Below are 26,978 nucleotides of genomic sequence, written 5' to 3'. Positions count from 1 at the left end.
ATACCCTCACAGGATAATATTTATGCTCTGTTTCCTGGTCTAAAATGCTCCGCTTTTAATTTGTCAAAATTTAATTTTTTATCGATGTAGTTAGATGACAGGTACTGAATCATTTGTTAGACGGTTTCATTTTCTGTCTAAGGTTTAGTGGGGCATGATCACTGATGATTAATTTGTTTTTGTTTTTTTACATTTCATAATCATGTGTTAAAATTATGAAATTACGTGTTAAAAAGAAAATTCACAGACTAGAGGGGGGAAAAAAACTTATACAGGCCAATTCCTTGTGAAATGGACAGTGTAATCAAAGACTGCCTCAACTAAAACCAATCATTAAAATGTTTTTATTCATGTAGATTTTAATGTTTGTTTAGTGTTGGAGCCCATCTGTCTGTTACCCCTTTTGACAAATAGAAAAGTTTGTGAGTGAAGAAGAAAAATTGTCAAAGACTAGATAAATAAATGCAATAGACATAATTATTATCATTAAACCATTGTTAATATTGACTACAGACAGATGTCTGTATACACGTGTGGTGAATGATGTTTGTGTAATCATACCATTTGTGATAACAGAAACAGAAGAAAAAATATGGCATAAAAATGAACAGAAGACCAAAACCGAGATAATTAAACAAAAAGGGACACTATAGCGCTTTAGATCTCAAGCCATTTCAGTCTATGTTAGTTTAGAAGCCGGAGAAAACTGCTAAGGAGTGGGGAGATGCAGCAAATGATTGGTAAAATACTCTGTGAGTAAAAAGGAAGCGATTCAGATTTGGGTTGGGGAACTAGAAAAGCAATTGGGTCACATTTTTGTTACAGTAGAGTTTTCATCAATTATATCTTTTATGTGATTTATATAGGTTCTTTGATGCCAAGGCTGTCTGCCTTGGCATATTGTATATGTTCATTACGTTTATAATGTCCAAACTTGGTGACATTCAGTGTAGGATGTTATGTTACTTTTTTTATTTTTTTATTTCCAGTTTACACAGTGAGATGTGATGCTACTGACAGGGGGCGGGGGGAGGGGGGGGTTGTAGTTCTAGTCTCGTCACCATGAAATTCATCTGTTCTACGTTCCTGTATGCTGGAAACGACCAGGGTGTCCCTATTGCTGCTTGTTTTCAAGTCCAGAATATAGTTTCTTTCATTTTACTTTCAGCTATGATAATGTTCAGTTGGGTGGTGAGAGTAAAGGTTTGTAGTGTATTATTATCATCTTTGACCAGTGCTTCTTTCTGGCCCTAGTTAAACTCCAGACTATCACTTTATGCTTGAAACACATTATGCAGGATTTCTATTAAAGAGTCGGTTTAAAATCCAGATAGTGTTGGTTCTATGGATAAGAGCAAAATCTGAATCTGGTAAAGATTCAGGAGTGTTTAGCAATTTATGTCAGAGTCTTTTTAGAGGTTTGTGAACCAGCCCTGGTTTTCTTTTCTTGTGTTTGTTGTTAATGGTAGAAGAAGTGACTGATTAATTTGTCCAACTCATAGTTCCAAAGGTAGTGCGAAGTCTGAGATTTTTGAATATATTTACAGTGCAATGTTGAGTCTTGTGTCAATCTCACAAGTGTGGCATTCATGGACACATCACACAGTCTTCACCTGCACCAGAACAGCACACATTCAGCTGCAATGGGACTTATGTATGTTGATATCTGTTTGTGTGTGTGAGTGTATGCATGCTCTTTTGTTGCAGCACTAAGCATGTACTTTTACATTAATGACCAAAAAAAAGTTCTTACTGGCATGTATTTTTTGGAGGTTGATATGCTTCTCCAGTTCCCGCCGCAATGTTACTTCAGCGCCATACTTTCCCACCGTCCCATCATCCACAAGGAGGAAATGGGAATGCAGGCTGTTGAGAACGTTTAGTTTGCTGAGAGGATTCAGTAGTGTCTGATATGGAGCAATAATCTGCAGTGTGGAAAAGAGCAGCCATTAACAGCAAGAAAAGTAAAGGAAAAAAAGGAGACTATACACACATATATACATATATCTTTATATGCACACATAAATTACAACTTCTGTGGCGCATTAACATTCAGGTTAGTCACAATAAGCTGCATCTTACGTCTCTGCCGATGAGATCGTTCCTGTTTTCAATCACTCCCCAGGGTGCAATCCCGATAGTGCAAATTTTCTTTGATGATCTTGAACAGTGTTCTTTGAGAGCATCTCCCACATGTTTTGCTACACCTTCAGAAACAAATAAAAAAAGTAAGCTTTTATTCTTTCTTTAAAAAAGGTTTCCACTGCTAAATATTCCTTATTATTATTAGAAATAAAACTGTCCACCCAAGTCACATATCTCAGCATAATCTTTCACCTTTAAAAATGCATTTTATAGATATATTTAATCAATGTTGTGAAAAGAAATGGACAACCTCCATCTGACTTTCAGACACTAAAAACATTGGATGGGTTAAACTATAATACATCATATCAGCAGATTTATGAAAGATGCCTAAAGGATGCTCAAAATCTACCTACTAACAGTCTATATTTAAAGTAACCTCGACAATAAGGTTGGGTGATATGTAAAATGTTTCCAACCGACATTCATCAGGCCAATAAATGACAATAGGCGATATATTCACCTGACTTTTTCGTGACATTTTGATGGGCAGAACTTATTTGCGCGTTAAGAACATAGAAGAAGTCCAAACATGGAGGGCTTAGTTGCAGCTGAATGAGTTTTAGTAGATATTTCACTTCTTTATTTTAGATTTTAACTTTTAACATTTGAAGATCCGCCACACTTTTCAGTCACACTTCCTTAGTTTTTCTGATGTTAGTTTGTCATGCTTTAATGATATGTGAACATCTTTTGTACATGTTTTCATATGATATTTAACATCAGTTTGTTTTAAATGTTTTTCTTCTTCACTGTCTGTCTGTATAATAATTAATGTTGCTAATGCACGATGTAAGGTGCTGCACAGTAAAGCAGCATGATTCATTATTGATGAATGTGATAAGCGGTTTTAAAATGCGTTTGTTACTAATTTTGGTCATTTTCTATTAAACAGTTCTCAAATTTAACTAAACACTTCAGTGTTTCTTAGCTTTAGACTAGTTGTGGATTGCTGTGCTTTTCCATAGAGGCATGCTTTTACTTCACTGCCAGTGTATTTGGGATCATTCTGAAAAACCAAAGCCGTTGCCAATCAGATGCTTTCCAGATGTTATTGCATAGTGAATCAAAATCTGACTACTTTTCTGGGTTCATCATTCCATCAATTTTTACAAGATCTCCAACACTGAAATGCAGCCCAAAACCTCCTATGTTTTACAGACAGCTGTAGACATTCACGGTTGTGCCTCTCTCATGCCTTCCTCTATGTATAATCATCACAATTTAAACCAAACATTTCTAATTCAGCACTCTATAAGGCCTGTTGCCACTGATTTTCAGTTTGCATACCTTAGCCAGTTCTCTCTGTTTCCACTCCTTTAAAAATGGCTTCTCGACAGCCACCCTTCCAACTGAGAAAAACTCCAGCGAAGCTTCAGTGAACAGTAGATGGCTCAACTGAAAGGCTGGATGAATTTTCTATTTCTTAAAAGACTGTTGATCTGCTACAGGAGATTCTTTTTTAAGACCTGCTACTTCTTTTGTCCTCCATTTGTCCAATCTTCTCAATTTTTTTTAAGGTCCCTGCACACAATGTCAAGACATGCTAAGGTTTGGGCTAACATTTCTTTGAGAACTACCTTGTTGGTGCAAGAATACAATTCTATGCCCATCAAACTGTTATCTTTGCCCTTTTTCATAGATTCACCTAAAGAAATAAGAGAAAATTAAGCGTTTTAAAAAGCCTAAACCTACAATTTAGATTTGTATGGTTAATATTAGTTCTTTGCTAATTTGTCTGTTGTGTGCAGACACAACACTGGTCCATCACCTTTTTTAATACTTGAATGATTCATAGGTCAGATTTAATTGGCTTAACAAATCTGTTTGGGGTTGTGTGAGAAAGGCCAACTGGCATAAAAATCTGCCAAATCATAAATGCAGAGCTACCCGTTGTGGCGACCCCATGGAAATAGGGGAGCAGCAGATGTAGTTTTATTAAGTGATAAATCTACCATTAGTTTATGTTTTTCAATTTTCTCTCATTCTTAGACAAAATAACAGCCCATGTTCCTCTCTTGTTCTCTGTTCATTAAAGTACATGCATTGCTGTCAGGTAGCAGAGTCCAAATAAATAAAAATAAGTCCAAATAAAAGAAACAGGAAAAAAAAAAACCCAGAGTGTTAATGACCAAAATGCCACTGATGGGACCAGCTCACAACAAGTACATTAGCCCTGGAGTTGTTTGTGAACCACAATCCTCACTTGTTGGATCCTATAAATTCAGCAGTAATTTGTGAGCCGGGAGACCATCCCAACTGGCCAAAGTACCAGAGATGGATTAAAAGTAATCACCGGTCTGAGTAATTGACCCTGTGAGTAATGATTTAAACACTATGATCAGACCACAACATCTTAACGCCATACTGTGGCTGCAAACACACATCAGCCTCGACTCACAACCAAATGACACGGTTAGAGAACTTCTGCTACATCAGCGAATCACCATTAACGGGCTGTTTATTTGTGTAGGATTGCATGGCTAAGAGTCTTCCAAAGAAAAATGCCTTTTAAGAATTTGTTAATATATAGAAATTATAATTATTATCATTAGAATTAAAAATTAATAATAATAATAATAATAATAATAATAAGAAAGCATGTTTATTCAGATATATTAATAAGTGTATTTTTCATTATACCAAGAATCCGCTGACTCAACAAGGAAATTTTACATTTAATTAGGTTTGTTGTAATGACCAATTTCTCCTACGCGAGAATAGTACAGGTAACTGTCGAGTGAATTCACACCAAGTAATGTCATATATCCTGCCTCTTTCATGCTCCACCCAGGGATCACCCTTCCCCAAACCAAAGCAGAGTATTTCTAGTAGAAGACCATTTATTGTGTGCTATATGCGAAAAAGATAATCTTCCACCCAATCAAGCATAGTTGGCAATTCATTTGAAAACCAAAAGGATTTCAACAACAGATATCTTCCTATTGGTCAAACAATTGATGGGCGTTACCTTCATGAGAAGCTACATCAAATATGTTCCAGGACTGACAATCATTTTCTAGCAGCACCAAAAACAAACTACCCATGAAGTTCTGTCACCAGTTCGAACTTGCCAAACCTAATGGAGGCTGCTATGCTTTCAGCATTATGATCAACTTTTGGTTTTATTTCTAACACATTTTGTCTAATCGCGCAGCATTCAGTGATGGTTTCAGTGGTTCCATCCACCAGTAGCAAAACTAATGAAGCCTCTTGTCTCATTAAAACATAAAGATGATACCACAATGGTCAGTCACTGCTGAGAATATGAGGCCTATTAAGACTTATTCCTCAGAGTTCTTGTGCTGAGGGAATAAAGATCTATTTGTGAAAACCACATGAAAATGTTCATCCCGAGACTCTGATTTCAGTATAAAAACAAAGCTATAATGATTTAATATCCTTGAAGTGCAACTTGTTCAAAATGTATTGAGGCCAGTAACACTGAAAAGGTAGAGTCCACTCAGTGCACTGTGGCTGATAAAGTTAATCTACAGATAACGCAGTTTCTTCCCGCTGAGCACATGTTGGACAGGACTTCCTTTCCACAATGACTGAACAACCTGTTAAACATGAATCTGCAGCTTTTGTAAAAGAAGAGTTTGATCATTAACAGTCTGATTTATATAATTGTTCGGTTTCTTTTGGAGAAACAGATTTAAATATTTTTGAATATACATATAAATGTACATTGTGAGAATCTGGACATAAAAGTGTAGATTTCCAATATTTTCCCTAATTTCAACAAAAATAAAAAAAATGCCTTTCCTCATTTAAAAATCAATCTGAATTGCAAGACCTTTTAAAAAATGATACAACACGTAGAAGAACTTTGTCCTTTCCACAGTATTTCAAAAAGAACAATGTTTCTCTGATTATTTACCTGTGTTAACACCACCGGTGAGAATCCAGGCCCCGGTGGTGACAGCAGCTTTGATGAGGCCCTTGCCGATCACCTGCTTAATGCGGGGGTGCAGGTCAAAGTTCTGAACTCCTCCGTGGACAGAAATGAGGATCTTGGGAAGCTCCATGTGCCACTCCTTTAGCATCAGTCGTAAAATGCTGTCTGGCCTCGTGTCATGGGACAAGCGTACATACTGTCCACAGTTTCACAAACACAAGAAAAACATGTTAGCGTAACACACAACAAAGAAAGGATGGGTCATCACACACAATAAATTTGTGTTTGGATTGAAGAAACTTGCCTTTAAATATTATAGAGAGTGAAGTGCCACGGAAAAATAAGCTAAAATCAATTGAAATACACAATCTGCACTATTTATCAAACCGTTTTTGATCAAACTGTTTTGTTTTTTTATTTCATCAAGTCGAGCCTAAAGTTGTTTACCTATAAAACTCCAAGACCAAGGATATCTATGTAGAAGTCACCACACCTTAAATACAGTGATGGAACACCCGCCCCCCCAACACAGTTTCTATATTAATGTTAAATTAAAAAAAAAAAAAAAAAGTAAACATGAGACAGCAAAGGGGATTAGCCCCTCACCTTGGCTCTGTATGAGTGAGACCCTCCCTGGAAGTTGATGACACCATAGGCATCAGTGGGTCTGGCCTCTGTGTGTTTTTCCACTGACCACTCCTCCAGCTCGGGCATAGGCACATTGGAGCTCTCACCCAACTTCACATCTGAGTACTTGGTGGCCAAGCTGGCTGTGAAGCCAGCATGTTGGCGCACCAGCCGCCCACAGCAGCACCTTAAAAAAAAAAAAAAAGCCAAGATGAATTTTTCAAATGTTTGCCGTTTCAATTATTATTAGCCATGATACAATTTTGAAATAAAAAGAATAACAGGAAACCAGTAAAACAATTACAACAAGAGTTTTCAAAAGCAGAACAATAATCTAGAGAAACAAACAGTACAAGGAACAGGAATCCATGCCACACCTGATAAATATTCCTGAAGTGTTTTTCGGAAAACACTGCACTCTTCAACTGAATATTATGTTGAACTATGAATGTGAGCCTATTATTTTTTACATTATTTTCTATAAACACACATTGCGACAATGTTGGCACCTCAAAATAAACATTGCTGCGGTTTCAAATCATGCCAGCCAAGTATAAGTAGCCACTATAAATCAACAAGTTCAGGCTTTAGATTAGGTTTTTTTTTTCCCCCTAAGATTTCCTAACATCTGTATGTGTACGAGACAACACTGTCATGTGAGGCACACAGCTCTGGCTGAGTACAGACGCCCTGTCCACCTGCAAAGCAAACCTCCTGTTTGCAATGGGCAGACAATCAAAAGCTGCACAAAAAGGCAGAGAAGCTAAAGCGGCACATCATCATTAACAAAAACTGTTTACATGTGCATAGGATCCCTTGTTCAAAATAACATCTTCCCCCAATAGGCCAGAAGATGAGATTATTAGTCATTTATTTATATATATTTTTTAAACAAGCCCCCCCCCCAAAAAAAATGCCAATTTAATTACAGAACGTACTCCAGCTAGATTATTAAGAATATAGGATAATTAATTTGTTTATATACAATTTATATTTTAAAAAAAAAGCTTCAGAAATAGCAGTAATGGAGAATAGTATTGGAGTGCATGCTGTGTTAGATATAGCAATTTATGTGTTAGTTTTCATTTTAACAACTTCTTAAATTAGTTGTGCTATGACTGTGCAAAACAAACCAGCGATGAATGGGAGCAGTTCAAACCCATTCCTTAAGATTATAATAACCTTTAATGTAGTACTTCTAGTGACATTTTAATCAGGAAAAAAAACCTACTCATTAGTGAGGGTTCATTTAACCTAATCTGTTAGTTGGTGGAAACACCGTCACAGGTCCAAAAATGACCCCAGGCCATTGGACCATTGATTTTGTCAAACCCTGCATTAATAGTAATGGCATTCAGGTGTACAAAGAATTCTCAGGTACTACTCAGCCGCCTGGGACATGTACTGTATATTTAGACTTAGTCAATCAGTGCAATATTGCATGTGTTTTTTGTCATCTGTATGTTTAAGACCCTTTTTGCAATAAAGTAAAGGTGCAGGTATTTGAAATGATTGTACAATTCATTGGACTATTGGACCTAGTTTTGCCTTGTTTTAGTGTTTTCTGGTTATAACTCTAGCACACAACCTTCACAATCTTTCAAAGCCTCTTAACATAGTGTGGCAGAAGCCAAGACAATGGAGACAGCTTTAAATAAATAAGAAGAGTAAAACAAATTCAGCAAAACAAATTGTCCTTTTCATTTACAAGATCGACCCCTGGAAGTACTAAGTCTGGCTCTGTCTACCTGTGACATAAAAAGAGAAGTAGGTACCCTTATTTCCTCTTTTGCAGCAATATGGGATATTGCTTATATGGGGGTATAGTGCAAATGTACTCGATATCATTACATAATCTTAAAATAAATATAAAATAAAACACATTCACTGAAATCCAGTTCTCATAACGGCTCTTTAAGCTGCTACTTAAAGAGGGTACAACATATTGGCCCCATTGCCGAAGTTTGCTACCTGGATGAGAATCTGGTTTTGTTTTTCAAAGCCATACCCTTACACATGTCATTCTTTATACTTTGTAATAACAACTTCATGACACTGATGTACCCCATTCTTTTTACAGCTGAAATCTTGATTATAATTTCTGTGTTATAATTCTAGCTCCACCAAAATCAATCAACTTGGGTTGATATTCTGTCTTTCTCCATTAAAATGAAACTTCCAAAAAAAAAAATAGGGGTCTCATTTCTTTGTAAGTGAGCAAACTTACTTAGCAGGGTATTAAATGTATTAATTATAATTAATTAATTGTAATTAGTAAATTAAAATTAATGAGCTGTATTTCATTCTCACAAAGCAGCTCTATAAGTAACAAGACAAGACAAAGTCATGCCCAGCTGACACAAAGTTATTGTTACTATCATTCATCATTTATTCATTACTATCAAGACTTGAACTTCCAGTTCATGGTCAAAGGTGTAGTAACTGGCACTTGCTTTGGGGCGCTAAGCTTAATCCATCTGGGAAACATGTGGGCAGAGTATAGCATTGCTTATGAACATCTCCTCATTCTGCCATACAAGTACAATGGCCACAGTGAACAAATCAGTCCTCCATTAAGGCAACTCGTTTAAAGTGACACTAAAAATAAGCTTGGGTTAGATTTTGGTCTCACCCGTTTCAAAATATTACACCCTTGTCACTAAAACACCATCTAGACGAACCCTGAAATTATTAACTGATGGACTAATGTTAGGATAAATTTAAATGGCTCTCACATTTCCTTTTCCGCAGGAGAATTTCTTATGCTTCAGCTCTTAAATCGCAGTATTATTGACCCACGAGACAAAAAAATAAATAAAAATACATATTATTCTTATAACTTAACTATTTGAGTTATCGGAAATTATGACCATTCCACTACAAAAAAAACCCACATCAGCTAATCTTATTGTGCTGATATATGCACACAGATCCTGACAGTTTCAGCTGTGTAAGGCCAGGATCATCTACTCATTATTGTGGGTATACGTTTTTGGGTTTGTTTGTTTTTTTGCATTTCCATGACTTATTGTATCTATAACATCAGTTAGCACTGCACTGTTCAGGACTTTGTGAGATAAGCAGATGCTGAGTTTATGTTGGAACGCAGTTGCCCATTTATTTAGACAGTGAGTTCAAAATAACTGCCTGGAGGGCTGCAGAGTGGCATGGCTTGGCTTCTAGAAACATTTTAATATTCTCCACAAGATGTGTGCCAAACATTGCCAGACAGGATTCACTGGCAGGGACAAAGGTGATCTAATTCACAGCCTCTTTACTTCTTTCTCCATTTCCATCATTTGTCTATCTCCCTCTCGTGTCAGCCAGATGTTGACACCGGTCTCCCTTAAAGCTTCTGCCTGGGTGTGTAACTGCAACAGTATTGTGGTACTTCCAACTCTGAGGCAGCAAGCTACTAAAACATATACACAACTGAAATACTGGACACACTTGGTAAAAGTGTGTCCAAGATATGAACCATCTACAGATCAATGATGACAGATTTTTCTAAAAACAAAAAAGCCTAATTGTTTATCATTATTGAGTCTGAGCTTTGTTTTCTGTCTTCCTCTACTAGCCTTAGGGGAGAATACGCATCCTAACACATAAAGCCTGGAATTTAATTGTTTCCTGGTAAAGGTTGTTGTTTAGTGGAATTTCAAAGGAATTGCAAAGAATTTACCTCTGGGGGTTATTCTGATGTAAAGCAGCTGGTTAGGCATGGATTCTGCCAGGCTAACCCTGTCAGATAACAGAGAATGAGTCGAACAACAAGCAAACAAATACTCACCTGACGAGCTGCTGGCAAATCTGGCATCCTGGAAGGCATCTGAAAGAAATGCCACAACAACTCAGTCAGTGCGAATATAAATAAAAACAGAATAGATAAATCTGAAGAGTATTTCCGACCATACACGACGGTTCTAAAACAAGACTAATGTGAGGGTTTGATTTCTCCAAGTCTGGAGGAAGTTCTCAGCAGAGAAAGTTCTTTAAGGACATTAAGGAAGGTTAACTGTCTCCTGGGCAGACAGCCCGGTTAAGTTGGCCTTTAACCAAGAGACAGTTATGAAACCTTCCAAAGGGACTCACTTTGATCACAGTCACATGCCACACTTTGACCTAATGTTAAATGAGCCTGTGTTCACTAACACCTCTGAATCATTTAGCAGAAGCCGCACATATAGCAGTTAACAGAGAATAACCAGTTTGCAAATAATTGATGTAAAAGAAAACACAGGAAAACGAGTCACCCATCATTATTGTGAGTTTACAAGAAGAAAGGAAGACATCCAAGGACTGTTTAACTGTAAATATAAGCTGCTGGTGGGAACATAATTTTTTTTTTTTTTTTTTTAAATCACCTTTTCCTTTCCCGTTTCTCTGAAAGTGGATGAGTATTTATAGCAACTACTGCCCCTTTAACAGAGCTGTTTGATGTTTGTCATGCACACAGTGTGGATAAGTGGCCTTCATGACACGCCAAGCCAAGAAGACGCCTGCATATAATTTCAACACTGCATTGTAAGATTCCAGTAAGTCTGCAGAAAAATACTGTGTCAAAAGACCTAGACAGACAGACAGACAGATAGCTATATATCTCTCTATCTACACACATAAAAGATTCCTAGTCCAATTCTCACTGTGAGGATGACATTTTATTACTTTCACACCGGTATAAAGCAGATACCTGAAGCTGGGGTATAAACATCATATCAGAGCTAACAGTGCTAATATTGCTTTTTTTTTTTTTGGGGGGGGGGGGAATCCCATCCCTAAGATTGAAAGAAGTCACGATCCACAGGTTCATCACTTGCTTAACCCCACACTTAAATCTGTAATTTTATTGACAGACGTAAACATTAAAACAGACTCATTTTGCCTCTGGAGAGTAGTCGTTATGGTTTGGGCCTTCTTTAACTCACACCATGCAATTACGCCGTTTCCATGGCTATCACCAGCAGACTCACTACAGTAGGTCTAAGCACATACCTGTGGGGGTCCTTTGACACTGGAAGTATGTACACACATTCCCTCTTGGTGAAAGTGCTTTCTATCCAGGATTTCTGGGACTGTGAACAAAAAGAAAGAGTTGTGAGCAGCGGCAGCTGAGGTCTCTCATGTTTAACGGACTCAAATGCAATTCAAGAAAAGTATACATAAAAGATACGTAAAGAAAAATTTAATGAGAATAAAAGCAAAGTATGTTTTAAGTTATTTATAACAATGTTAAATAATAAACTTCAAGACATCTTAAAAGGCTAAAAGGGATGTTGCACCCCTTAATACAGGATTTAGTCTATAACAATTTAAGGGGATTAGAAGGTTTAACACAGGAGAAAAATGAAACAGTCATATAAAATCATGACAAAAAGAGCTGACGAGGAACACCAGTTAGAGGCATCTACCAAACAGTATAAACAGCCTTCTAATTCTACAACAGCATTTTTCTCGTAACAAAGGTTTATGGTGAAGGAATTTTCATTTAATGCCTCGTGCCTTATTGTTCCCCTCCAGAGCAGCTCAGAGGAACCCAAGGGCGATTAGCACTATTAATCTCTTCAGCACAAAGAGGGGAACCTGCAAACACCTTCTCCAAAACATTTCAACAATTCCTTAAAATCTGACAAAAGTAGCAGAGCAACATTTTCTCCCGGAGGTCACGTTAAACATTTCTCAATATCAGCATGTTGTTTGATATAAACTAAACAGAATCATCTTAAATTCAGGATCCGAAGTTACATCCAACACAACAGGATTTAAATCTGCCTCCAGAAAATACTGAAAACATGTCAATAAGCATGTCATCCCACATCTTGACTAGTGACAATAAGCAACCAAGTTTGTACCTGGATGTCCTCCTCTTCATCTCTGTGTTTAAGGGCTTTGTACAGAAACATACCAGGGCTCCTTCACGCATCTCCTGGACAAACCACAACACCCACAGCCTCTCCCGAGTCCTGGGTCATCAGCAGCAACTCACTGTGCTGTTAGATCTGCACGCAATTTCCATACAGGTCTCAAAGTCTACAGCTGCACAGTTACCATACAGACCCAGCTCGAGTTAAACGCTGAGTGATCAGTGAGAGGTTGCAGCCTCCAAACTCCATCCACAGTTAATCTGTAAGAAGCCACTCAGGGGGCAGATGAATGTGTCTGAGACAAACTAGATATTATACTTAGGCTGGAGAGAAAGAAGTGAGGGAGGCAGGGGTGTGGGAGAGGATTAGTGGATGGGCAGAGACCTCAGTGATATATACCTAGTTGGCTACTGACAACACACCACCAACTGTGATTCATGCAGTACACACAAAACCTCTCCCAACAACTCAGGCACTACAATTAGTCTTTAAGAAACCTCCTTTACTTTGATACTCATTTACAGGAGAACAGCATAAAAAAATGCCAGGATTAAATAAAGGCAACTAAGTTTAAACAAAAAGGTCCCAACATGGATTAATACACCAACTTAACGAAGATCCTGAAAATTAATATGGGTACAAGGGGGTCCAAACATTATTGTTCAATTTCCACTTCTATGTCAATAAAATATAAAGTAACATTACCTTTACAAAGAGATTTATGTTTACACAAATGCCATTTATCATATTCAGCTGTTTTTTAACATATCAGAACTTTTTTTTTTTTTACTTTTTTTTTTAAAAATCAGTCCTAGCAGTTTGTGGGGATGGAGCATTCAGGTGTGTCTTAACATAATGCCAAGATGGAAAGACATCAGCAATGATCTTTAAAAAAAAAAAATCAATTATTACTGTCTATCAATCTGTAAAGGATTATAACGCAATTTCCAAACAATATCAAGTCCATAATTCTAGTGGAAAAAAAATCATGACAGCTGTTAATATTCCCAGCAGTTGAAATTCACCCAAAATGAGACAATGTTCAGAGAAACAGCACAAAAAAAACAAAAACAAAAAAACAAAAACAGCAACATCTCAGACTCTACAGGCCTCGGTTAGCATGACAAATGTTAAATGTCGTGGCAGTATAATTAGAAAAAGACTGAACAAGTTATAGGGTGTTGGGCAGGGTTGCCAGTAGAAACCTTCTCTCTAAAAAGAACATGGCAACACAGCTTAGGTTTGCAAAACTGCATGTGAACAAACCGCAAGACTCCCGTAACTGTCCGCTGGACAAGACCAAAGTAGTCATGTTTGGCTGTAACGCACGACAGCACATTTGGCAAAAACTAAACAAGGTATCAGCGTAAACACCTCATGCCAACTGTCAAGCATGGTGGTGGAGGGGTTAGAATTTGATTGTTTTGCAACCACTACAAGCTGCACCTGGGTAACTTGCAGTCATTGACCGTATTAACAAAATAGTCTCGAGTCAAATATGACAGCATCTGTTTAACATCTAAAGCTTGGCCCAAATTGGGACATGCCACAGGACGATGATCAAAGCACTCTAGCAAATCTACAGCAGAACGGTATAAGAGAAAAGAATAAAGTTGTTGTGATGGTCCAGTCAAAGTGCAGACCAAAACCTAATTGAAATACTGTGGCAGGGATATTAAGAGAGTTGTACAAAAACCTCAATGAACTGAAACAATATTGAAAAGAAGCGTGGCCCAAATGTTTCCACAATGATGTAAGAGCGATAAAGAGTGATAAAGTCTTAAAGCAAAGGCTTACTTCAACTAATTGCTTCAGTTAGGGGGGTTTTTTTGTTTATTTTTTTTTTAACACTGCTTTTTCCATTTTGGCTTCCTTTTTGTCGACTAATGATGTGGTATAATACTCTAGCTCCTGCACAGGGAGAAGAAAATGATACAATGGTCTACAGCTTTTGACAGTGGCAATATGAACGTTACTTTGAGTTACAATACACAAAAAGACAAAGTGCTGGTAAAATCCAAAGTGTGCAAAAGTCAGAAACTGTCCACCAATTCTAGCACAAGATCGGCTCTTGTGCTCAGTAGCAACAATAGTGGGGAAAATAGGTGATGTTTTGCTCCCGAGCAAGATAGTTACTCAACCACCATTATCAATAATAATGATAACAATAATAATGATGTTTGTTTGTGTGTAAGTGAGAGATCTTTTTTTCCAGATTTCTTTGAAATTGCCATTGAATTTAGTTTTCCAGTTTGTGTTCTTGTGTACCAATTGAAGCTTCTTCCTATTTGGAATTAAGATTTTAGTTTATTATGTATAAACACCTATGTTAAAATACAGTTGTACAATTTTACAGTACATTTCACATGTTCAACAGAAAATAAATATTTTACTGTATATGATTAAGAAAATTAAACTTATATCTTCACATGTGAGGAGTAAAAAGAGCCCTTTAAGCTTAAAGGAAATAACATATTTGATTTCTATCATGAGATACTTATATTGACTGATAAGAAAAAAATATACGATTTTTTTTCCATAGCCCTTCTTCGTCATCCTGCCCTACCCCTGGCAGCATGCTCAGACAGAGCCGGTTGGTTTTTTTTCCCCCTCTGTGGCTTTATTTTTAATAATTGCACAACAAAGGCAATCGAGATTACAAGTTCTACAGTTTTACAACTCTTCACACACACACGCGCACACACCTTGGATTACCAAGTCAGAGTTGGTGTGACTTCTGACGTTTCAAATAGAGATGGACCGATCCGATATTACGTATCGGTCCGATATTACGTATCGGTCCGATACTGACCTAAATTACTGGATCGGATATCGGAGAAAAATAAAAAATGTAATCCGATCCATTAAATATCACGAAAGTACCTCACAAAACTTGCAACATGCCGTAACTCACCTCAGAACGTCGGAGCAGTATGCATCACGTGATAGAGCGGCTGTGGCATGCAGGACCGGTCAGTGGTCTGGATAGCATTTGGAGCTTCGCTAGCAACCCGGCATTTCATCTCCGACAAAGTTATCCCCGGGAGAAGTAAAGCAAGTGTGTAAGTCCATCTCTAAATGTTTGTAAAGCATTCCTGCGTTAAGCTTAACAAACGATATATGGAGCGACTGCCTCTTCTCGCTGCTACTTCAATCATGAAACTGCTTAATGATCAGCTGATCAGCTTTTCTGTCGCGAGTCCGTCTCTCTTGTTTGTTTTTGGCCCACTTTGCACCAGAAAGAGGAAACCAGCGGCTGAACAACAGCAGCACGTTTAAGCTTGATCAGCTGTTGTTAGAATTTATTTAATATTACTTTCTACACCAGGATCCTTTTCTACGTAGCTGACGCTGGTAACTGTGCAGGGGCGGATCTAGCAAAGTTTAGCCAGGGCATTATAGGGCATTAACAGGGAAAGGGGGCACAAAGACATACTTTTCTTTCTTATTCTCATTTAAAATGTCGAGCTTTTAATAAATAATTATCTTACACCCAAAGTTTTAATTTGATGTAAAATGAATAGAAGTCAATTACTGTATATAGTGACTATTAAGTCTAATATATATACCCTAGTAAGCTATAGTACTTTTTCCTTTGGGAAGGTACCATCTGTGCAGTCTGCAATTTTGTTGAAGAAAGATGTTGAATCTATTTAATATTTCTTGAAAAATAATTGATTTCTGTGCATTTTTTTTCACACTGCATCAAATTAAGGTTCATTACGTTGATTAAGCATCATGAGGTGGAGCGTGAGGGGTGGTTCCCCATTTTTTATTTATTTATTTTTGTTGTTGCTGGGAGTTGGAACCCTATTAGTTAGGTTGCTTAATATTTACGCTAAGTACTCTTTCAAATACCAGAATAGGGAGGATGGTGTAGGTTGAAGTTTATTAGATTGATCAGTATTGCTGAAATATTTTTTTTTGCATACAGGTTTAACAGAATAGCTTTAGTGTAGTTGTTGTTTTAAACTTGAGTATGAACTTATACAAAATGCAGCAAGATATTTAAAAAAAAAACAGTTTTGTTGATTAAAAACACTATATCGGATTCATATCGGTATCGGCAGATATCCAAATTTATGATATCGGTATCGGTATCGGACATAAAAAAGTGGTATCGTGCCATCTCTAGTTTCAAACACACCATGTGGTTTTTGTCATAATCAAGCGACACTACCTGAAATGAAGTGACGGCACAGATTTGCTGCCTAAAAAAATACAACCTGCATACTACTGAGATAAAGGGTCTTAAATCAAAGAAGAATCAAAGAAAAGCTGCTTAACAGACCAAAACTTTGAATTTTGACCACTGAATTATTTTATTTATTTATTCTCAAATTTTATCCTGATTTCTGTAAGAAAACCTTTGAGGGTTTGTTTTTTTTTTTGGGGGGGGGGGGGGGGGGGGTGGAATTTATTATCTCAGTAGTGGGATTATTACCTTCACTGTTAGTATGGATACAGGTTTTAGTCAACTGTCTTCATGAAGCCTTTGCTAACCACAGAGTGTAGATCAACCCACAATTATCAAAACCACTTATTAAAGATGGTAAATAAAAAGTGGGTGCCACTTAATGGTTGGAATAATCCCCAAATTTAGACCTGCAGTTCTTAAGGTACGACCCAAACAGTTAAAAGATTTTAGAAAACAGATAAATACACATTATAACATCAGTAAGGCATAAAAGCTCGTGACAGAGCTGACCCCCTGATCTGTTTTCAGTCTTTTTTGCTAAGCCACCTGGCTCTGGGCTCCATCTTTATATTTAACACACAGACACACAAGAGCAGCATTAGTCATCACATCAAACACAGAAGGTAACCACAAAATCTTGGACTTCTTTTAATTAAGGTAATTCTGACTTTTTGCCAAACTACATGTACAAATCTTGCTTACTTGCATAGTCACCACCCAAAGGCCCATGCTGAGCCAGGAAAAACCATGTTTAGCACTGGTTTAGAGCATGCAATTACAGGCAGTCATGGGAGGCTAAACCACTGTATCCAATGACGTTAAATAGTAGGTTTGATATTTGGTGAGCCAATTAGAAAAATAGTATTGTTAGTGCTTGAAGCAGTCTATCCACGTGATAACACTTCAGATTTGTCATTTTAAAAAGGAAGAATATGTTGGCTATCACAACATGCTGGCCATGATAACAATGGCACTGGTCTACAAGAAAGCAGGAAAACATAGCACAACATAAAAACACCCCAGCAAAGAAGCATGAATTATGTAGTTATTTACTGCAATGGCTTTGCATCCTTCCCCCACTGTCCACCAATTTTTCAAAAGACTGTATTTAAATGATGGAAGGACTATCATGCCACCCATTGGGTATAATTAACTCCCACAGTCCTCCTCCTGTCGCCATCTTTATGTTTTGATACTGGATGCTCGCAGTAGCAATTCGGCAGTAACGAGGCAGACCTGCTCCAAGGTGAACTCTGCTTTGTTGTCCTTTTTAGCTCTAACTGGTAACAAAATTTGTAAAATGAAACTAGTGACTGACACCATACAATTATCAGGTAAGAGTTTATTTAGGGAATGGAAGAAAGATAACACCGTCTTTTCCTCAGAATTCTTCACAATATTCGTGCTGCTATAGGAGTCACCCCCTGCAGGCATTTACAAGAATGCAGGTTTAAGACGCTTCTGCACTGGCTTCATTTTTTAGACCCGGGAGCTTTGCCTGTCTACGTATTCATATACAGTTAAAACACACTTTACCCCCTTTGAGTCATTTGTTCTTCACCACAAGATGGTTAGCTTTCGGTTTTTCCTCAAGTGATGAGCACCAGCAAAAGTAGTGACTATTGTCTAATATCTGCCAGCAATGCAGCAATAACGCATCATAAGAGGACACACAACCATATACTGGCAGTTGCAATATCTTTACAGTTACACTAAGCAGAGAGAAAAGATAAGCACAGTTCTTTACTACAATAAGGAGTCGATATGACTGCCGCCTCATAGCTGAAACTGTCAAACACCAACTGCGCAAAACAAGACCAGCTCATGTGTTGATTGGCTCTCCAGGAGCAGGACAGCCACCTTTCGCCTATAAATTTTTATTCAGTAACACGTGTCTTTTTAATGTCTCTGGTTTTAATGTAGCTGATAGGGCTGCTCGATTATGGCAAAAATGATAATCACGATTATTTTCACTGAAATTGAGATCACCATTATTTGACGATATTTATTTAACCCTTTAAGATCTACCATAGAACCAAGTCCGCCAGAGCTGCTTTTTTTTTTTTTTTTTTTACATGCTGTAGTGCCATTTGTGGGAGCATTTTAAGTTGCTATACATCAATACAACTGTTATAGCCCATATTTTAAAAATGTGTATGTATTAAGTCCATAGTAACTACATTAATTGCAAAAAAGTGCAATAAACTACAAAAAAATTGAAAATCATTTTTGTTTTGTTACATATATTTCTACTTGGAGAAATTTAAGAGGTTTATCCCTCAAAACTTTAAATACAAAAAAGTTGCAAAAAATAGTTTACAACAACAGGAAATTTATTTTGAGTGTCTTCATAGTTTTATTTTTGGAGATACAGCAATTTTTATATACTGCAGGAAAAACAAAAAAACAATCCTATGATGCAAATTTGCAAAGAATGTGCATGTGCATCAAAATAAACTATTTCCAGCTGTGCAATTCGAGTACTAAGGCCTACAAGTAAAAAACTAGATTTTCCGCGAAAATGACGTCACTTGCGATAGTTCGTGTTGACGTCTTTTTCAATGTGGGAAGTGTTAAGAACAGCTGATCGGATCGGCAAAGCGTGTTTCTGGAATATTATGTTTTTGTTCCTGCAAGCACTTTTTATGCAATTTTTGCAAAGCTATATGTGGAAGGAAACCGTGACCTAGGACAAGCTGATGGCATAAGATGTAAATACAACTCCTCTGGTTTCATATGGAAAAAAATTTATTGTGCTAGCTTAGCGGTTCAGGTTCTACAGGGATTTAAAAATAGTTATACAAAACGAGCATGCTGCTCTGACCGGCTTTAAAGGGTTAACAATAACAATGTATTGAATAATGACTTTAAAAAAATAATATAAAATAGTGTGCAAATACAGATAACAGTGCAAATGTTCGCAATATAAGAAATAAATGAAAAATGTAAACTTTGCAGTGTTGCTCTGTGGTGCAGCTACGACACCATAGCAAAGTTTACACACTGTGTCTACTTGATCCACATCTGACTCCGCGAACCCATAATGTTTCCACACCACTGAAGTTTTTTTTTTTTTTTTTACCTCTCTTTTCAACCAACGGCAGTCCACTCCTCTCCAAATAACTTCTGCTTAGCTCTCCGAGCTTCCCTCGGGTCCTCTTAATTGTTGTGACGCGTGTTCGAAATGCAGAGCAGTGCGCTTGATTTGCCACACGGAGCAGCGCGAGAGTAAAGCATGAGGGAGGGGCTAATAATCGGCTCAGTCATTTTTAATGATCGTTGAAAGCCCAGATCGTAATCGTGATTAAAATTCGATTAATTGAGCAGCCCTAGTAGCTGATGTCAATACTTTTTTCCATTTTTTTGCTACTATTATTGGCCTAATCCCCTCCAAACACATTTATTTAAAAAATAATAATAATCAATGAAGGAACAATTTTGTAAACACCTTCATGATAACACTGCTTCATGTATTAATGGCTTCTACTCCTATACCAGTACTGATGGGAGTTTCCACACCCATCAGTTGATGGGTTTGTGCACATCCACTAGAATAAATGGCTTCAGGGCTTTGATGACATCAGAGTTGGCACATGTACACGCAACATTAGTGAGCCTTGAACATGTCCCAGCCTAGTTGGGATTGAACAAAACTGATGATGTGATGCAAAAACAGAATGCCATCTAATAATCAGTATATCTGGATTACCTTATTTTAATAACAGCATTTACTATAATTGTAATCATTTAAATTAAAGACATATTTATTGCATGGTGCCACATTTCCCCATATTTACTGAAACTTTTCCACATGGTTTACAGATTATGGTTTACATTTCACAAACTTTGCTGCGTGATTTCATCTTCACCTTCTACCTGCACAGCAGGTCATTTGCTCTTTACTGCCCACTGGTTAACAGAATCGCTCATCTAATCAGTGCTCAACATCCAATTCAGTCTCGCTATCTGCTGAACTAGTAACAAATGTGAGACACACCTGAGGAATAAACAGAGGTCTCTTTCTGTGATGTGGAGGAATGCATTGAAACCGTTGTCTTTTTGATCCAATACAATCTAACAAAGGGTTAATAAGGCAGATAAAAGCAAGACTGCTAACCTGTAACCATGGTACCTGAAAATGTCAGGCAACAAAAGACTTGAGCGTCACAGACGCTGCCAAAAAACACACACCAACTCTTACTCTCCCACTTCCTCGCTCCCTCCCTCTTCCTCTCCGGCTTCTTTCTGAGCCCCGGGTTTTTATGACAACTCCGATCACGTGGAAAATTTGACCCAGCACCTTTCTATCCTGTTCAGCTCAGCAGTGTTAGATACTGTGAGTTTTGTTTATGGGCAGCTATGTGCAACTGGGGGAATTAATATGTTAATTTGGAGAGACACAAATTTGATTGTGCACTGTCACTTTATCTTCCATCTGTCACCCCTCAGCCAGAAACCTTGCCAGCTGAGCTCTTCCTCTCCCCTGCTCCTTTTTCCCAACAATGTTACAAGGCTGGCTGGTCAACCCATCATTCCTCTGGCCCTGAGTGACGCAATACAGGGTGAGATAACATCTGGCTTGGCAATTCTATTACCCATTAAAAAGAGTGGAAGCAACGAGGTCAGCACTTCAGTGCAAGAGCTGTTCTCAGAACAAACAGAAAGACCTAGATTAATTATTGCCATTTTATTTTCTTCCATGTTTGATTTAAGAAGCTGTTACCAAATGTGCTGATAGAAATATAATTTCAAGAGCTTTCCCACCATTTGTAATAGACATAAATATGGTTCAGGATTTAAGCCAATTAAAAATGTTATTTTAGAGACTTAACCCAAAGATATGATTTTTTTCTTCCCTTAACAAGAACTACTACTGTGCCACAGATCTGCGACTCATCAGATCTAGGGCATCCTCCACGGTACAGTGAGCTTAGGCCTTCTCATGGAGATTTTTCTTTTGTCCGACTACTGATCTCTGAAGTGATTAACTCATAAGGTACACAACACAATCTTGAGACCTAATTATTAATTTAGATCATACTACATATGAAATGGACAATTGTAGGGACAGGACATTTAAAAATCTGAATTTTTTTTTTTTTAATATGTTTATTAAGATTTTTCATATAAAGAAAAAACAAAACAGACAACACAACAGTAAGGGCAACCCCCCCCCCCCCACACACACACACACACACACACACACACACACACACAAATAAGGCAAAAGATTACACTGCATCAGCAAAGATACTACTTCAACACTGGCAAGAAACAAAAATAAAACGCTAGGGTGGTAGACTGAATTATCAATCAAAGAGAACTTTGTTTGAATACATGATCTAAAAATGGCTGCCACACATTTAAAAAAAAAAAAAAAACTTACTAAGTTTGTCCTCTAATGTACACCTAATTCTCTCCATATGCAGTAGAGCAGTCACTAGCCCGTCTGGGCCTAAACTCTGCTGCAGGTCCATATATCAAATGATCACTGTGGCATTACTGAGAGTTAAAACACTGTCTTAAGTCTTTCATCTTTAATAAAATGATCAGCGTTCTGCTCTACCAGGTGTAACAACTGAGTTTAACATCCAGGCATCCATGAAAACGGAATTTTTGACATTTAACGGAGTTAGAAGTTAGCAGGAAGTTAGCTCGCTAGCTTCCATCTAAATACAATATAGCATGTCCTGACTGCGGGGTTTTGGAAACAAATTAAAACGTACAGCTCTCTTATCACTTCCAACATAAATGAAGACAGAAAACTAAACAGCAGTGATGTTTGTAGGGTTACTGAAGTTTGGCTAGCTGGTATATAGATTCTGATATAAAGATGTGCTACGTGACCGCTAGCGACACAGCTATGTTAGCATAATATAAACAAGCTAACTTTTTTTCCCCACTCGATAAAAGTTAACGTTGTGGAGGTAAGCATCAACAACACAGAGCTCTCAGTTCACACTCCTTTATTCGTCTCCAACATCAACTGCGCATATCGCGCCACAAAACACAGGAACACACTTCCTATACACTGGGTGTGAGTGGAGCCCTCTAGTGGTCCACCACAACGTGAGGGTTCTCAGTGGTCAGGAACAAATGTAATCGCATGGCAGGATGCTGTAAAAAAGGACCAAACTTCAGCCAGGAGAACTGAGATAATCCATCTACAATACGAGGTTAGTCATTCATATACTGCTGCATGGTCTGTGCTGTAGTTACATCGTAAGGTTTTAAAAACTGAGCTTAAATAAATGATTAGCGGTAATAAAAGCCGAGGGAGGTCAACGGTGATCACTGACTGTTTTAGGAGCTTTTTGAGGTTAAACAGAAGAAAATACAGGGAGTGCAGAATTATTAGGCAAATGAGTATTTTGTCCACATCATCCTCTTCATGCATGTTGTCTTACTCCAAGCTGTATAGGCTCGAAAGCCTACTACCAATTAAGCATATTAGGTGATGTGCATCTCTGTAATGAGAAGGGGTGTGGTCTAATGACATCAACACCCTATATCAGGTGTGCATAATTATTAGGCAACGTCCTTTCCTTTGGCAAAATGGGTCAAAAGGACTTGACAGGCTCAGAAAAGTCAAAAATAGTGAGATATCTTGCAGAGGGATGCAGCAGTCTCAAAATTGCAAAGCTTCTGAAGCGTGATCATCGAACAATCAAGCGTTTCATTCAAAATAGTCAACAGGGTCGCAAGAAGCGTGTGGAAAAACCAAGGCGCAAAATAACTGCCCATGAACTGAGAAAAGTCAAGCGTGCAGCTGCCAAGATGCCACTTGCCACCAGTTTGGCCATATTTCAGAGCTGCAACATCACTGGAGTGCCCAAAAGCACAAGGTGTGCAATACTCAGAGACATGGCCAAGGTAAGAAAGGCTGAAAGACGACCACCACTGAACAAGACACACAAGCTGAAACGTCAAGACTGGGCCAAGAAATATCTCAAGACTGGTTTTTCTAAGGTTTTATGGACTGATGAAATGAGAGTGAGTCTTGATGGGCCAGATGGATGGGCCCGTGGCTGGATTGGTAAAGGGCAGAGAGCTCCAGTCTGACTCAGACGCCAGCAAGGCGGAGGTGGAGTACTGGTTTGGGCTGGTATCATCAAAGATGAGCTTGTGGGGCCTTTTCGGGTTGAGGATGGAGTCAAGCTCAACTCCCAGTCCTACTGCCAGTTTCTGGAAGACACCTTCTTCAAGCAGTGGTACAGGAAGAAGTCTGCATCCTTCAAGAAAAACATGATTTTCATGCAGGACAATGCTCCATCACACGCGTCCAAGTACTCCACAGCGTGGCTGGCAAGAAAGGGTATAAAAGAAGAAAAACTAATGACATGGCCTCCTTGTTCACCTGATCTGAACCCCATTGAGAACCTGTGGTCCATCATCAAATGTGAGATTTATAAGGAGGGAAAACAGTACACCTCTCTGAACAGTGTCTGGGAGGCTGTGGTTGCTGCTGCACGCAATGTTGATGGTGAACAGATCAAAACACTGACAGAATCCATGGATGGCAGGCTTTTGAGTGCCCTTGCAAAGAAAGGTGGCTATATTGGTCGCTGATTTGTTTTTGTTTTGTTTTTGAATGTCAGAAATGTATATTTGTGAATGTGGAGATGTTATATTGGTTTCACTGGTAAAAATAAATAATTGAAATGGGTATATATTTGTTTTTTGTTAAGTTGCCTAATAATTATGCACAGTAATAGTCACCTGCACACACAGATATCCCCCTAAAATAGCTAAAACTAAAAACAAACTAAAAACTACTTCCAAAAACATTCAGCTTTGATATTAATGAGTTTTTTGGGTTCATTGAGAACATGGTTGTTGTTTAATAATGAAATTATTCCTCAAAAATACAACTTGCCTAATAATTCTGCACTCCCTGTACAAAGCATTAAACATGTTAACAACACAAAAGCCATATTAAATGCAGACTACTTTAGGCCCGGAAGTAGGATTCGTCACATCATCACTTAATAATCGGATTGTCTTAGCAATTACCATTCCAAACAAAATTGTCATTTGTGCAGCAGAGCTGAGATGTAAAAGGGAAGAGGAAGATCCAAACAATGCAGTTATCGAGTCCAGCTCTATTGTGCAGTTGTACATATCAGAAAAACATTTAAAGATGTCCAACCAATAGTTGTACAATTTGGGGCAAGTCCAAAATAAATGAGTAAGAGAGCCTTGTCCAAGTTTACCACGGACTAATCGACTAATAGAAGGAAAAATCTTGTGGAATTTAGTTTTTGAATAATGAAGTCTGTGAAGCACTTTGAATTAACTGATGCCTTGCATTTATAGAACAAGAATGGAATCCTACACAGACTCCTCTCCCACACCTCATCTCCAATTAGCATTATTATTTTTTGGGTGTGTTTTCTGTCCATTGTTACAGTGGCAGATTTTCACATTAAATACAGCCAGAGCAGGATAGGGCAGGATAATCCAGATCAGCAAAAAGTTACAACTTTGAGAGGTTCCCCCCCCCCCCGTCTCCTCTTGGCTCTGTATGACACCAACGAAAGCAGATATCCCCAATATGGCCTTGTCAGGTAGCCAATCAGAAGAAAGCTGGCTTAAAGGAAGAGGAGTAAAAACACAGTGGGTTCTGAGGTGCCCAGTGTAAATTATGGTTATTTTGAACTGTGAATTATGCAAAGCCACTCCAGTATATTTTAAAGAAAAATAAATCAAGGAGCATTTGGAAATGAGCATAACAGACCTCCTTTACAATCAAAAACAATAAAGAGGAACAAGAAGTTTGCTTTTATTTCATTTTATTTTTTTTATCTAGTTATTTTGAAATCTTTCTGGTATTAACTTCTTGATCTTTTAAGAGAGGACAGTGCTTATTGTCCTCTTTTCTTTACTTGATTCCATTTCAGTCTTTTTCCTGCAGTTACAACCATGGCAGTGTTAAAGTTGTCATACACAATGTGAGATAACATAGACGACACATAGATTTTATGGAGTACATCAATTTAATTATAGTCGGCTCTACTTGTACCTTAAAAGCAGCGCTGCTGATAAGCCTGCATCACTTTGTCAGCTTTTATTCCCAGCTCCAGCTGCAGCATCTGTGCTGCTGTGTAAGGCAACTACAGTCTACAATTTTAGCAATGTAACGCAAGACACGATGCGCAACACAGATCTAATAAATCTGGATACAATGTGTTATGTGTGAGTAGTGATAGGAATTGATAAGAATTTAGCAATTCCAATTCCATTATCGATATCACTTATCGATTCCCTTATCGGCTCCACTTTGAGATCCACCACCATCTCTAAGCAGCATATCAAAGACATTAAGTTTGTGCAAATCAATTACATACTGCGTGGTTAAACGCTTGTGCATGTTGGAGGTATTTCCGCTCTTTGTTGTGATTAGTGTTAGTGTCACTGCTTAAGTAAATATTACACAGAACATTTTTCTTAAAAGTAAAGCAGTACATTAATTACAGCCAGGAGAAAGACATTTGTTATAGTATTCGTAACATTGCTTTCATGTTACAATGTAAAATAATCTGAAACACTGTCTCACTTGGCTAGCTTACCGTTAGCATGATGTCTGTGCAGGTGTTTGCGAAGAGCTGAAGTTGTGTTAACCGTATAATGCAGCTGCTTCTGTCCTGGAGCAGACTACACTTTACCATCGTGCTCTCATTCTTTTGTGCAATAAAAATAAGAGAACTGTCCATATCCACACTGGAGACTGCTCCACTAGTTTCCTCCTCCAACACAGGAACTGATATCAACTGATCGACGTGAGTGTGCAAGAACCAATCAGGGAGATCAATAGGCAAGCAGAGTAACACTTCCAAGGAATTAGAGTACTGGGAACTGGATCTCTACAAGAACTAGTTCTTGATTCCCATCCTTAGGTGCAGTATGTGTGAGTAAAAGAGCATCGCACACTGAATCATATGCTACAACATATAACTGAAATTCCTCAAATATTGGTTTCCATTTTATAATCTCAATGGTGCAATCATGAGGTCATGCCATACAAACAAGGCTTCCAACATTTATTGGATTTCATTTATTTAATACATTTGTTGTAGCTGTCACATGGTGAGACGTCATCCCAAGTTTCTGACAATGAAAATTTCTTGCAGGCCATCTTTAGTTGTAGGATCATTACAAAAGCCATGGCTCTAAAACAGTGGTCTTATGTTACACAGTGAGAGTGGTTCAAAGATATCACGAGGATTAGCTAGAGCTGGGCGATATG

General features: G+C 37.9%; 1 protein-coding gene across 3 annotated transcripts in view; it reads right to left on the bottom strand.

Annotated features, from left to right (window-relative positions):
- Positions 1-26,978, bottom strand: part of trpm7 (transient receptor potential cation channel, subfamily M, member 7) — an 81,057-nt gene that overhangs the window by 46,424 nt on the left and 7,655 nt on the right. For all 3 annotated transcript variants that reach the window (XM_080303420.1, XM_080303423.1, XM_026172452.2), the window contains exons 2-7: positions 11,666-11,745; positions 10,464-10,502; positions 6,653-6,860; positions 6,029-6,242; positions 2,083-2,207; positions 1,754-1,925 (exon numbers count right to left, since the gene is read on the bottom strand). In XM_080303420.1, coding sequence (XP_080159546.1) covers positions 1,754-1,925; positions 2,083-2,207; positions 6,029-6,242; positions 6,653-6,860; positions 10,464-10,502; positions 11,666-11,745 — 838 coding nt within the window. The remainder of the gene's footprint in view (positions 1-1,753; positions 1,926-2,082; positions 2,208-6,028; positions 6,243-6,652; positions 6,861-10,463; positions 10,503-11,665; positions 11,746-26,978) is intronic.

The sequence above is a fragment of the Astatotilapia calliptera genome, chromosome 1 (genome assembly GCF_964374335.1).
Source record: "Astatotilapia calliptera chromosome 1, fAstCal68.1, whole genome shotgun sequence".
Classification (NCBI taxonomy): Eukaryota; Metazoa; Chordata; class Actinopteri; order Cichliformes; family Cichlidae; genus Astatotilapia; species Astatotilapia calliptera.
This window is presented reverse-complemented; position numbering and strand designations above follow the sequence as displayed.